The sequence below is a fragment of the Equus przewalskii genome, chromosome 8 (assembly GCF_037783145.1).
Source record: "Equus przewalskii isolate Varuska chromosome 8, EquPr2, whole genome shotgun sequence".
NCBI classification, from domain to species: domain Eukaryota; kingdom Metazoa; phylum Chordata; class Mammalia; order Perissodactyla; family Equidae; genus Equus; species Equus przewalskii.
Window position 1 is genome coordinate 22,371,452 of NC_091838.1, and position 14,614 is coordinate 22,386,065.

The following is a 14,614-nucleotide window of genomic DNA, read 5'->3' on the forward strand; positions in this document are numbered from 1 at the left end:
ATTATTTTTCAAGACAACTCTATAAAATATGTCCTATTTAAAAGCACAGAAGGGACTGTCCCATAGATCTAAAGAAAAGTAGCCACTGATTTAAAATCTATAAATACATAAATTATGGACACGTTAAGAATGAAGAGCACATCTAAAGTGAGGTTTTTATGGGAGAAGGGAACACTGCGGCAAGTGAAAAGTGAAACCTTTTAAAACATTCATGGGAACAAGGACTAACTACCAAAGAAAGAGCATTATTTCATCCCTCAGTTAAGGAGTCTTGCAAGGGTTGACACCCAGTAAAGCTCACTGAAAAGCCTTTTCCTCTTGCTAGTTAAAATACGCTAGTTAATGTTCGTGACTTTAGAAAACAAACAACACAGAAAAAAGCTTGGCAAAGCATCTACAGAATCTGTCTTAAGTGTAATAAAAGGGAGTTTATTAATCTCTCACACACAAAAGTCTGACACAAAAGGTCTACGGCCTTGACCTCAAGTGACTATGGATTAGACCACAGGGCCAGTCTAGGTCCCAATAGGACATATGGTAAGAGAAGCATTCGCTCCACACCGAAAGCCCTTTTACTGTCCACTCTGATCTCTTCCCATTCCACTCTGAACTTCCCATTACAGGCACTCCCTCGGCAAGCTACCGCGCCAACGGAGCCTTTCAGAACGTTCTCTCCCCGATGAAAGCCGTCAGTCTGTCGCTATCTAAACGTGGAGCATTTCAACAAAATTTAAAGAGAAACTGGAAGGGTAGGGGTTGGAATACTGTTTAAAAACACAGCCAGACCTCCTTGCTGGAGCTCCAAGACTCCTCAACAACCACCTTGCAACCTGCTGAAGGTAAGAACCACCTCACTCTTAACTGAGAGTTTAAGCTGCTCTGTCTCCTCAGAACCTGGCCATTCCCATTCTTGTAACTAAACCACCTCACTGGAAATCATCGCAAGAAGAAAGAGCCCACAAGCTCCTGTGAAACTTCAGCAGGGATGCGGAGGGTGCTAAAGCCAGCTGTCCGACCGAGGGGCGGGGAAATCTCTCACTCCCCCGGCGCCTCGCCTGCCACCCCTGGACCTTGTAGCGACACCCGGCAAGGGTCCAGGGAACCCCAGCGGGGGGAGGCAAGAGGGAGACCGCGCCCTCCCGCAGGGCAGGGGCGACCTAGTGATTGTCCGCGAGGGAGGGCAGCGCAAGTCGGGGAGGCGGGGAGGGTGGGGGCCGGCGGGAGCGCCCGCCCCCCGCCAGGAGCTGCGGATCTGCGGAGGGACCCGGGGAGGCCAGTCCCAGGGCAGGGGCCGGTCCCGGGCCGGGGCGCGCGGGGCACTCACCAGCTGCAGTGCGCAGAGGCAGATGAGCGAGCAGCGCCCGGTGCAGCAGCCCATGGTGCCGGCGGCGTCCGAGCGGCGCGCGCGGCGAGAGATCCGCGTCCTCCGGCGCCGCTGCCTCCCGACTCCGGAGCAGCCCCCGCCCGGCGCTTGCCCGGCCCGGCCCGAGCTCGCCCGCCCCGCGGCCGCCGCCCGCCGCTCGGCCCTCTCGGGGTCCGGGCTCGCGCAGCGCCTTTGTTAGTTTCCCGGGCGGGCAGAGGTCAGAACGGCGCGCACGACCCGAGCGTCTGGCGGGGGTCCCTGCCTCCCACTGTGCAGGTCTGCTTCTTGGGGAGGGGGAGCCGGGCGGGCGGGGCTGGGGGCGGAAGGGAGGCTACAGATGGTGAGTGGGTGGAAGTCTGTTTAGGGGAGGGGAGTATGTAGGAGGTGGGCGTCTGAAAAGTGGAGTGGGCTGTCTGGGTTGGAGTGTGTGTGTGTGGTGGGAGGGGATGAATGAAAAGGAGTGCCGCTGAGGAGGATCGGCCTGGCTTGTTAAGAGTCTTTGGAGAAATAGGAAGAGGGAGAGAGAATGAGAATGAGAATAAGAATGAATATGAATGAACGTGAATTAGGGCGGCTGGTGGTGATGGAGATCCTCGGCGGCCAGTTTAACTGGAGAGATCCGGGCTGGCCTTTCTCTGGGGGCTGTGCTGGGTGTTGGGAGGGTGTTTGGAGGCGTGTGCAAAGGAGGGAACAGGGTTTTGCTGAGCGGCCCCCGAGGTGGAGAGGATGGGAGTTGAGAGGGCTTGGTGTCCGGGGACGAAGGGTGTGGAGGCGAGAAGCCGCGGGCGGGCGGGCGCGGCGGAGCGCCAGGCCGAGCTCCGAGAGCGCGGGGCTGCGAGCGTGGGGGGCGGGAGAGGAGTCGGTGGCGCCGCGCGGCGAGTCCGCTCCCCCCGGCGCTGAGCGCGCAGCTCTGGGGTCTCGGGACCGGGGTCGCTCCAGCCTGCCGCAGTCGGTGGCCCAGAGGGCGCCCCTGCTGGAGTCTGGGAGGGAAAGTTAGACCGAGTTGGTTTGGCGCGGGGCGATGCGGCGGCGCTGAAATGATGCGCCGGCTCGGAGCGCGGAGATAAACCGGGACGCCTCAAGGAGACCTGGCTTAGGTTTCTCGACCTCAAGGCTCTTTGAAATTGTCACCAGACGCGAAAGAAGAGAAGGCGAGAAAGAAGAGGATGTGTGGCTTTTTCTAGGAATGGGGAATGTTTCCGGGATGAGGATAAATAAGATTTCTTCCCAGAGAGACTTAAATTGTTTGAGCAGGACTTGGAAATACCTTGTCCCGGCTAGTTAAATCCCGGCTAACTCTCCGTGAATCCCAAGGACACTCTCTTGCTCCCTCTCACCTAGTAGAATAGTGGAGGAGATCTGCCGAGGGTTAAATTTCATCAGCGCTCGATGTCAGTTTTCATGGGCACATTTGTTGTACCTAGTGGAACTACGTGCGCGAGTAGCTCGAGCTGCCTACAAGAGCAGGGACAAGGCTACCAGCCAATTGTCTCCGAAGAGGCTTTCTTCAGAACTTGGCACAGAAACCCCGTTTCTCACCCACTGCTGCCCTCCTGGGTCCTTATGGTAGGTTAGTAAAAAAGAAAAGGCAGGAGAGAAATTTTTGCTTTTTTAAAACATTCTCTCCATACGTGGAAACTCTGCTCTAGCCGTTTCTTCAGGGATTAAAGGGAATTCTTTTTTTTAATTTGTTTTGCAACTAACTGGCTCATTCTGAGCCATTTCTTCAGGACCTAAGTTTATAACTTGAAACAGTTATAGTTCCCAGGAAAATCCTTGCCTGATGTTTTTGAAATCCTAGTAGGGTCACACGAATAACCTCAGGATTTGGGTCAATAAAAGGCTCCAGAACATTTATTGTTTCTGCTCCACCTCTGTCCATTGTCTTAGAGAAGGGAAAAAATGGAATCAGAAGCTTTTTTTTAACCCATCCTGTAAGACATCAATGATCAAGGATTATGAAGGTATGCTTCTTTTTCGAAAAATAAGCATAACTATCACCATTCATGATGAATGAAAACAAGAGGAAAAAAATGGACCCCGACAAATAATTTAGTATATAGAAAAGGACAATGCAGAAAATTTCAGGCCATCGACCCTTCCAAAAGCTGTAGGAGGCAGCTGAAGAGAAAGAAGACATGAACAAGTCTTTCTGCAATTTTGAGGAATTATTGTAGCTTTTTTATCTCCAGAGATTGTGATGAATGATGATGAAAAACATAATGACCCTTCCTTCCCTCCAAATTACATGTTTACCCCAATATCCTTTTTTCATCACTTTATTTATTTATTTATTTAGTAAGTACCAAATTTGCAGCTAACATGCATTGGGTCCTTGCCAGGCACCAGTCTAACAGCTTTATGTATATTTACTTATTTATTCCTCACAACAGCCTATAAGATGGGTACCATGAGCATCCCCACTGAAAAGATGTGGAAATGGGAACAGCAAGTCCCATGGCTACTAAACGAATGAAGAGGAATGCAAAGCTGGGTAATCTGCCTCAAGAGCTCCTTGATTATACATTCACCATGCTGCCTCTGAAATTTAGGACACAGGTAACGCCTACACTGGAGCTAAGTGCTTGCTGGGAAGTAGCCATAGTAATTTGCATCGATCTGGCCTCCAGAGTCAGTGCCACCCATGTGGTATGATTTCAGGGGTCCAGGGGTGTCCTCCTGTACCTTTCCCTTTCCCACTGCCCTCTCTGCTGATCCACCCAGATTGGAATTTCTTCCTTGTATAATTTAAGACAATTGAAAACGCATTTGACTTTCAAAGAGAGGAAGAGAGAAGCAAAGATAACACAATGCTAGTAACAAGTCTAGAAATTGTGAGAAGCTACTTTTATTTGTCTCTGAAGTCTGTTATTGTCATTTTCTAAATTGACCTGCATCCTGAGCTAAAAACCTTCCTCCCTTCCTTCTTTGTTTCCTTCCTTCCTCCATCATGCCCTCAAATATTTCTTACTTGCTTCATTTCTTAATAGCTTAATATGTCAAGGGCTATGCTAGTTGCCAGGTTTGCAAAGGTCAATGATAGTACTGCCTGCCCTCCCCTCAAGGGCTTGGAATGGAAAGAGAGAGATGTGTTAGTGAAGCAGAAGCCACTCAGAAGGAGGTTGGCACCAAGTGCTGTCACTGAGTTTTCTTCTTGTGAGGGTGAGGGAAGGTTTAAAAGAGGCCTTACCTGTCTCTTGGGGAGAGGAGAGGAGAAAAGAGTAGAAAATGACAGAGCAATGGGAAGGGTGCAACCTAGAGAGGAGTTTGGAAAAATCGATTGAGGAGGAAATAATACTCTAAGCAGAACAGCCAATCCAATGTATGAGTGGTTATGCCTCTTCCTAGCTGCAGAATCTTGGACAAGTCACTTTTCTTCCCTGTGAGTCCAAGTTTTTTGCTATGCAAAGTGGGTATGATGACATGACTTGTCCCATAGGACTAAGCCTGACATTTGTTCTTTATCCCCCATCTGCATGGCTCTTACAGCCTTGCCTCATGCAGGTCTCAGCCTCATGTCACTTCTCATAAAGGCCTTCACTGACCATGCCCTCTGAAATCACACCCCAGTCACTCTACTGTATTTTCATTCAAAACATTCATTTGTTTACTTTGTAATTTTCTGTCTCCTCCATCAAAAACAATGCTTTCTCCAGTGCTTTTAACAATAGTTAGACTCAATATTTGTTGAATGAAAAAAGATAATGTGTGCACGTTTTTAGCATAATGCTTCACACATAATGTTGCATATGTACGTATACACACATCTATGCAGTATTACGTGTATGTAGTATACATGTAGTAAATGTAAGTAGTAAGCATATATTTATACAAATGCACCCGTACTCTATTGACATTTAAGTCTATATTTTTTCTTTCTTCTATATTTTTTATTTCTCAGCTTTTTTTGTAAGATTCCTTTTGAGAAACTCCAATTCTGTCTCCCTAAAGTTGAGAGAAGCCAATTGTCTACACCAAGAATAAGATAACTGGGTGGAAGAGAGCACACCTAGAGACCAGACCTGGAAAAGCAGGTTTCTATTTCACAGAACTTTCAAATACCAGGATTTGAGACACCAGCTTGAAGGAATTATAGTTTCTCTTTAATTATTTCACTGTTCTTTTCTTTTTTGAAGCCTTCCAGTTCAGCATTATTGTTTGAGTGAAATAGTGTACTGTCTGATCAAGCATTCTTCTATCCCCTTCGAGAAAAGTACCTAAATGTGCCACTACATATGTGCCTTTTCTCTGGTGCCTGCTTGATGTTGGGCCCCTCCTTGGCCCCTTCTTGGAGCAAGCAAATTATAATCCTCTACGCCTCCTCCTACAACTGGCTTGACTTCAGGATTATCTGTCACACATTGTAATAACAGCATGGCTCCTCAGTTGGAGCAAAGAAAAGGTTTCCACTGGAGCAAAATTGGGAGACACACATGTGGAGAATTTGAAGCATGGCTGGAAGGCTGTGGTACATTAATGTGCTGCCCAATGCCTGTTGAGACCATCCGTCTAGTTAGAATTGATCCACTTGTTATGCATAGCAATGAAGGTCCCAGAATGTTGGAGGCAGGGGAAGACATGGCAGTTATAATTTCAATATTTTCTTACTCCCTAAGAAGAGAGATACTTCTAGCTATTTATTATAAGCACTTTATATCATAGGGCTGTTTTTTTTTGGGAGGTGAGGTGAGAAAGAAGTAGGAGATGGATATGTGGTGTGGGAGTGTTTTTGAGGACACTGGAAAGCCTGGAGGTTTGTGAGAACTACGAAGAGAGAAAGAATAAGGAGATTCCTTTGGTGTATTTTGCTTCAAGAAATGTTAGTAATAACCAGTTTTATAATTTGAAAGGGGTAGCCAAGCACCACCTTTCTGGTTTCTGTTTGGGATGAAAAATAAGCCTCAATTAATATTTACATATCATACTCTTCAGTGGTCTGACAACACTGATCTTGTTGTTGCTATTATCATAATTAGTATTGCAATGATGTACATTTAGAGTTTTTCTAATGTCATTCACTGAGCAGCCCCGACTGACACCAACAAGTTCAAGCATTTCTCTCCAGGTAATTTATCGCCGAGTATTGGCAACCGTTAGGGATTTCTATGCAACAAACGTTACTGCTTACCTCCTGTGTCAGAGTCCTCATATCGGAGACTCGAACACTTCCTTACTACCATTAAAATTTTCTCCCCTGCTGTCTGCTTTTCTCAAAGTTCCAGAAGATCAGATCAGACTCCTCAGCATAGTGGTTTATCTAGACCCCCTAACAATTGGCAGTAACAAAGGAAGAGAGAAGGTAGCATAACTAAAAGTAAAAAGAAAACATTAATACAAAGTCTTAGTGAGTCCTGATACCACCCAACATGTGTTTTGTATGTATGCACACATGTATTTATTTACCCATGTACTTATTGGATTACATTAAGTGTTCCAATGAGAAGACTTTTTTCTTTTTTTCCCCTCATTTTTAAACCAAGGAAATTAAAAAAATATTTTTATCCTTTCCAGTACCATCTATGAGAGAATATTTCTGTAAGGTGATGAACCTCTGCAGCAGACTTCCTCACATCCACCTGGTTCAAGGACCAGTCCTCTAGTATAGGATGATGCTTCTGTGAGATTTTAACATGGAGGAAGGGACATGGGATCTTTGTGATTTACTCTGGCACCTTTTTTTGTAAGTCTAAGATTATTTCAAAATAAATAGTTAAAAATAAGAAACAGTCATAAAATGTGTTACACTTACACAGCAGGAGTATGCAATACTGAACAGACTGCCCATCAGAAACACAAAACCTAACGTAAAGTTCATTAGCTCAGGCTAACACAGAGGGAACTATTTTTCAGTAATATATGAATGATGGATCTTTTATTTGTCCATGGTATTTTAACATGCATATAAAACTCCCAAAAATTATTTTTTCCCATGCATTTTTATTCCAGAATGTTGGAGAATTTAAAAAAACAAATTAAGGATAGTACAATCACATAATTTCCCTTTATATTTTGAATGGGAAAATAAGATAAAATTGGTAGTGAGAGAAAACGAGTAATCATTAGTAAAATCACTGCGATATTCTGAAGCAGTCTTGAAAAGTAGAAGTGGCATCAAGGCCAAATGGCATAGATTCCTTTGGCATTTACTAGATCCCAGACATACCCTTGGTAAGGCTATGGTCTCACCTGAAGCAGATGCAACTCACCACAGAGAGCACATTTTATTACACAGTGTCTTCGCATCTTAGGTTTGCCTAACATGTTTTCCACAGTGTAAGGAATGGACAGATTTCAAATACAGTTTGTAAATATAGCTCAGTTTTTAATGTAAGTCATGTATAAACAAATTGATTACAATAAAAAAGTAAAAGTCACGAAATTCAATTTTTGGTTACAAACAACCCTGAGTACTTGCAAACAGGTCTTCAGGTGTGGAGCCAAATCACTGGTGCTGGGACAGAAGGGGAAATGCACAAGAGTAATTTTCCCAAGAGGCATATCCAGTCTTTGCCCTCACCATTTTAGTGCTCTTGGGGCCAACTTCCTCCTGGCAGCACCTGTATTTCACCTGCAGGAGAGGCTGCAGGTGTGAAGAATTACCACCTCCGAGGAGCAACCCTGGAGCCCCAAGTGATGGGAGTTGGTGTATAAATACCTCAGCATGACTCAGAGGTGCATATTCTGTATCGTTTCCAGAGTTCCCCAGCTTCGGTGGCCCACGGGGGTAATTTGTTTCATAATCCACCTTTCATTGGTCCTTCCCCTTCTTGGTTTCAGATAATCCTCTTCAGTGTTTTCCTGGGCTAATCTCCCAAACAAATGGCTTGCATGTGAATTCTTGTCTAAGAGTCTGCTTCTCTAAAATCCCAAAGACATGCCACACTCACCTGGTCTTCCATTCTTGGCACCAGCATCTTGAATAAAGAATCTGTAGGATTCAATCCCATTTATTTGTACATGAAAACAACTTGAAGGATTCTTTAAATCCAGATTTTATAAAGGTAAGAAAAAGATTAGCAGAAAAGGACTTAACCCACAACGTAGGATCAGAACCGTACACAATTCCTGATCGCTAACCCAAACATCACGATATACTGCATACATATTGGAAATTTTACACCATGGGCGTGCTGACATGAATTTCCTGTTTCCTCCTCACTAAGGATTAGGAACACTTAGCAAGAGGTGACTAGAAAAATCAACTCTCTGTTTTGGTATGTATTTTTCTTCCAGCATTGATCGGTTCTGCCAAGCCTACTTGTAGATTTTCTGTATCGTGATGATCTCCAATGAAGTCATCTTGCCCTTCTTTGTGTCAAGACTCTTAGTCTAATTATACACCACATATTCTCAGTCTCTGCTTGTGTGTACCTCAAAACCTATTTTCAATACAAAGCTATCATCTCTTTCTTTTCTGTGTCCCGTTTTTATTGTTTTGCAACAGAAGGCCCAACACAAATCTCGCAAATATTCAGCTGTGGAAAAGATAGTGCTTAAGTACAAGTGGGAAACATGATTTCTTTTTAAATAAATACTTAAAAATAACACAAGTTATCATTTCTTATGTTCAGAAAAAAAGTTGCTTCTGACAAGGGTTTTTTCCTGCTTGTCTCTCTGATGAGTCCCTTGTATCTCCCTGTATCTCCAGGGAGGGCTTATTTCCCTATGAAGCAGAGCTCAGTTCGCTGAGTCCTCATTTTGAAAAGGAAAGGGGAGCTTTTATGTCTCTACCCCTTTTGGCAGAAAGAACAACTTCCAGATGGTGTCTTACTTTGAAATGGAAGCGGACACATACACCTGTGATACTTGCTGTCGTTTCGATTCAGGCTTTACGGCTTTACTTTTTAATTCCAGTCATGTGATGACACACTGATTAATGGGGCTGGGTTTTCTCCCTTAAGTCTCATTGGATAACAGACACTTCCAAGGTTGAAAGATGGAGAGAGAGGTCCATCTCAGCTAGAGATAAACTTGAATCTATGGGGACACACATCAAAGCACATTAGAAATAGAAAAGCTGCCAAAAGAACAATGCTGTCAGGGTTTTTCTGCCATAAATGCATACTATAAATGATTGCACTTGGCAGACAGTCTCTGCAGGAGGAGCCACCCCTTACACTGGGCATGAGTACATGTCAACATTAATGCTTTGCCCAGATTTATAGTTCTAACGTGCTATTATATCTTTTAATTCACTTGGTTCTCAAAATAACGACAGAGGTATCTAGAATAAGTGACAAACACAGCTACTCAGTGGCTGCTATATCTTTTTCCGCCTCATAGCCTTTGCTTACCATCAGCAAAATGCATGTAAACTGTATTAGTTAAAACAAGTATTATTACCTGCTGTAACGAACAAATCCTAAATCTTAGTGACTTTACACAATAAAACATTCTCTGTCCCTCACACAAATGTCCCTAGTTGCTGGGGAAGATCTTCCATGTGATCATCCAGTGACACAGCTCCTTCAGTCTTGTGGCTTCATCCTCCTCCCATTCAGCTGATTGAAGGGGAAAGGGTGAGAGAATGCAGATTTGCATGTGGGAGGTTTTAAAGGGCTAGACCTGGAAAGGAATGCATCATTTCTGGGCTTATTCTCTGGCCAACACTCAGCCACATGGCCACACCCAAGTGCAAGGGAGGCTGGAAAAGGTAATCTAGCTCTGGGACCAAGAAGAAAGAGAAGCAGGATTTGGAAAACCCATGGGACTCTCTGCGAAATACAGTATGCTGTTTCTAAACTCTCCATTTTGTCCTGTAATCTCCTCTACCTAGAATACTCCCTTCCTTTCATGTACTTCCCTTTTCTAGAAAAGGTTCACCCATCATAGTAGCTGAGCTCACATGTTGCCTCCTCTGAGAAGCCTTCCCTGATGTACTCATTCATCCCCATCCTCAAATTGTATAAGGTACCCCTTTTCTTATGTACTTTCACTCTTAATTATCCTCTATTATTGAATTATATGAGCTTTATTAACATTTTCTGTCTTTAGACAGTGCATAATGGTAACAATACATATTTTTTGAGCTACTGAAAGAATGGAGCCCACCTTTCCTTTTATATTCTCTAGTGGCACCAAAATAGCAATCTTCTAAGGGGTGCATGGCTGACTTCATAAGAATCAGCTGTAGAGTTTATTAAACCTTGTCCCTAGCACCAACCCCCAAGTGATCATTCCTCCTCCCTTCCTCCTTAGGGTAGAGTATACTTCCCAACCTCACTGACCTTGGGCTTGGTCATGTGTCTTGCTTTGACCAGTAGAAGGTGGGCAGAAGTGAGGGTGGGTCAGTTCCAAACACAGGCTTTAAGGGCCATCACGTGTTTTCATTCATCTTATGCTCCTGCCAACTGCCATGCAAAGAGCAGGACCCAGATGGCTGCTATTCCCTCAGTCTATGCTCTAGAATGACAGACATGTGGAGCAGACCTGAACCCAAGCCCAGCCCGGCCCAGCTGAGCCACAACCAACTTGCATGCCTGTGAGGAAGAAATAAGTGTGTGTAAGCCACTGAGCTTTTTAGCAATGCTTGTTACAGAGTCTTGCTGAAGCAAAAGCTTATAAACTCTCACACCTGATTCTTTTATAATTGGTCAGGATGGGGCTTAGAAACCCCAGGGTGATTTTGGATGCTTGCCAGCCACATTTGCAAACTGTTGTACACACTAGTCTCCTACTCGATAAAAGAAAAACCTAATATTGAAGCCTGTGGGACAGGTCATCTGTAAAGACTTTATTTTTGTTGTCAGCCATTTCCCCAATCCCACACCAGGAAACATGACTTCAGACAGGATCCCAGAAGTTTTCAGGTGGCAGCTGAACAGGAGCCCAGCTGCAGTGGGGGATCTGGGAGGCAGAAGAAGCTAGAAGTGAAGACTGCTCACTTCCAACCTCAATGTGGGCAGGAGCGCTGTCTGAGCCTACTCATAGTCTCATGTAGGTTGGTGTATTTTTTTTCTTTCAACCTGAATTCATTGTTTTCCACTGTATTAAAATGGACCAGATTACCAAATTTTATGTGATCAGTTTATTCTCTCTAATCCTTAGGTAATAGGTTTTAAAGGTAAAATAAGTATGTTCTGCATAAATTCTAGTAATAAGAGATGTGGCTAACTGTGAATAGCATAATTCCTATTTCATGTACGATAAGGTATTTTTCCCTACATGCCTGGCTTATAGGATGCTATTGTTGGCTCTTTTTTAACATGCTTAAGTGATTTTTTAAAGCCTCTTTTTTAGGTCTACTAATGTCACCACATAATATTTCTCCAGTGATATGTGTTCTCTGTTCATGATTTGAGGATATGCAATAGGCACGAAAGAAGTCAACTCCATGATAGCGCTTCTTAGATGCTATGGTTCAGTAAGTGACAAAAGTATTTGACTTTTACTATTTCTTTGGCAGAGTAGGGAAGGTGTAATGAGAAGAATTATATTTAACTCTATAAATACTATAGCTTGTTTCTTCCCATCATGGTATAAAAGGAAGACGAGATAGTCATAAGAACATTGAGAAATTTGTCACATCCATGAATCACATTAAGTAGGGAGATAGAAGACTTTTTCTTTAAATAGTTGACAGTAACCTTCATTTCAAATAGAGTTATAATCCCAAAGGACAAGCATTTTATGTCAGAATACTCCAGGACTCCTTTAGAATTTGTCAGAGGCAGCAGTCCTGGCTCATTCTTTGTGCTTGCCCTGCTCCTAGCATAGTTCCTAATTTTATAAATGTTTGTTGAGTGAATGGATGGGCAAATGGACAGTGGAGGGGAGGGAAGATTTCTGCTGAGTACAAATGAGAATCATTGAGGATGCTAATCCAAAAAGCTGTGCATGTGGTTAAAGAAACACATGCCAGAAACTTTTTCCCTTTATCCATATCCAAGGAGGGTCTCAGGCTCCCATTCATTGCCTGGGGCTTCTTGAGATGCCCATGCAGATAAGTCTTCTAGATCAGCCTGTCCCTTCCTCAGGTGCTGGCTGACTCTGATACAGGAGCTTCAGAAGATTTTTGTCTGAGGTTATATTTTGTGTGGACGTCATTAAGTATTTTGTAGTATCATCAGTATTTTTAGAAAATCCTATTTTAAATATATCCTTTAAAATATTGATATAAAAATAATGTAACTTTAAATTCATTTATGTTTATATCTCATGCTAGGAAATAACATTCTTCATTGAAATTGAAGCAGTTTTATGTAAAATGACTAAGGGGTGAAGTATTTGTAAGCAAACTGATAGGAAGAGTTTTATCTAAATGCTTTGCAAAAGGATGGTGCAGAAGAAAGCAGTCTTCTTATCATAACCAACATAGGAACCTGCTAGTAATCTGTGTAAATTTAACTTATTCTACAAAAAATAGGAGTGGATCCTCTGAGCTTAACCAAAAGAAGACAGGCAATTTTTTTCTCTCATTAATGCTTGGTCTAAGGCACAGGAATTCAGGCAAAACTTCCTCTCATTACTCTTGAGTCTAAGTCATAGGATGAGGGTAAAGTAAATACAACAAATTCTATAGCACAGCACAATCATTTTAAGCATAAACATCGTTAGACAATCAAAAAAGTAAATGCAGATGGCTTAGTCATATTAAAAAAGCACACGATGATACTAATTTTGATCTTGAATGAGAAAGGAAAGCTCTGGGCACTCCAAGCCAGGTTCTAACTACAAGTTTGGCCTGAATCTTACTGTTCCTTATCTTTTAATGCCTGGAGCAAAAGCTTGGCTAATGGTGTCCAGCAGCTCTGCCCAGGAGACAGTCTGTTTCTAAAGCGTTTGGCTAAAGAGGGCCTGCGTTCTTCTCCCTAGGCCAAAGATGTCAGCTCGTCCTCAGCCCAGGGATGCAAGTTTCACCAGAGCAGGCTGGTGGTATTTTGCCTTCCCTACAGGAAATTAGAAACAACATTGTCTTCTGGACCTCCTTTGGGATCCAAGGCCTTTCACAGGCTCGTTCGGGCCGCTTATCCAAACTTAACTACCGCTCTTTCCTAATATGACCTCCAAAAGCTACTGTAAATCTGGCTTCCTCTCCTTCCATTGCCTCTTTCTGAGATGGAGACATATGACCTGAGGGCAGAGAACAGGAGCTTTGCAAACAGACCCGGCTGAGTCTGACTGCCCTCTTCACAGACTCGTTGGGAGGGGGCCCCCTGAATAATAGCTATGACCATCTTCAAATCCTATTGCTTTTCCTTAGTCCTTCTTTCTTCTGAATCTACTGTTAACCTTCTTCGCTGGTCTTTTCTTCTCCCATCTGTCTGAGTATTCTTTTCTTGTATGATCCAATGCAGTTTTCTTAAAAAGAATGTAATGACAACAATAGTAGGTCAAATATTTATTAAGACTCTACAATGAACCAAGTGCTGTAATAGGCATTGGGAAATAAAACCTTGTCCCACCATTAAAGAGTTTGCTGTCTGGAAGGAGAAATGAGATTACAAAGACATCATTGCAAACCTCATAACATGTACGTAATGTAGCAGCAGCAGCAGTAGTAGTATACTAGTAAGAGACAATTAGAGACTAGGTTATTAAAGTTCTAGAAGGCCTGCCTGAGTAGCTTGAGCTTTATTCTGTAGGTCAGTTCTATCTAAACTTGTTTTATTAGGCACCATTATCAGTAAAAAAAAAAATTGAGAATACACCAATGAATATATATACCCACCCCACAAAATCAATCCCCATTATTCACAGAATCTGTATTTACAAATTCACCTACTAGCTTCAATTTATTTGCAGCTTCCAAGTCACTGCTCATAGCACTTTTGCAGTCGTTTGCAGACAAGTGCAGAGCAGGGGGAAATATCTGTGTGCCTGACGCACAGGTTCCTTGCTGCAGTCGAACAAGGTCATGCTTCGCCTTCTAGTTTCAGTTCCCCTACTGTAAACGTGTCCTTTTCACAATTCATTTAGGGCCATATTTTTTGCATTTTTGTGTTTTTTCTTGGGGAGTTTTCTGTTTTAAACGGACCCCAAGCATAGTGCTAAAGGACTATCTAGTGTTCCTAAGAGCAAGAAGGCTGTGATGTACCTTACGGAGAAGATATGTGTTAGATAAGCTTTGGTCCAGCCTGAATTATAGGGCTTTTGACTGTGAGTTCAAGGTTAATGAACCAGCAGTATATACTAAATGAAGTGTCTTTAAAGAGAAATATATGTAAAACAAAACCTTGTTTTATCAGGAAAATTTTTTTTCAGCTGGGCACACAAGGACAGATTATGATGAGTTTATATAGACAATTCAAT

At 43.2% G+C, this 14,614-nt stretch overlaps 1 protein-coding gene and 1 long non-coding RNA gene across 4 annotated transcripts in view; one reads left to right on the top strand and one right to left on the bottom strand.

Annotated features, from left to right (window-relative positions):
• The window catches only part of NKAIN3 (sodium/potassium transporting ATPase interacting 3), a 611,399-nt gene extending 609,855 nt beyond the window's left edge, over positions 1–1,544 (bottom strand). For 2 of the 3 annotated variants that reach the window (XM_070630512.1, XM_070630513.1), the window contains exon 1: positions 1,325–1,525. In XM_070630512.1, coding sequence (XP_070486613.1) covers positions 1,325–1,378 — 54 coding nt within the window. In that variant the 5' untranslated portion in view covers positions 1,379–1,525. Of the gene's footprint in view, positions 1–1,324 lie in introns of all 3 variants that reach the window. The other variant, XM_070630514.1, reaches the window with a different exon arrangement.
• Positions 520–14,614, top strand: part of LOC139085036 (uncharacterized) — a 29,254-nt gene continuing 15,159 nt past the window's right edge. The window contains exons 1-2 of the long non-coding RNA XR_011543017.1: positions 520–839; positions 3,757–3,922. This is a non-coding gene — a long non-coding RNA (uncharacterized lncRNA). The remainder of the gene's footprint in view (positions 840–3,756; positions 3,923–14,614) is intronic.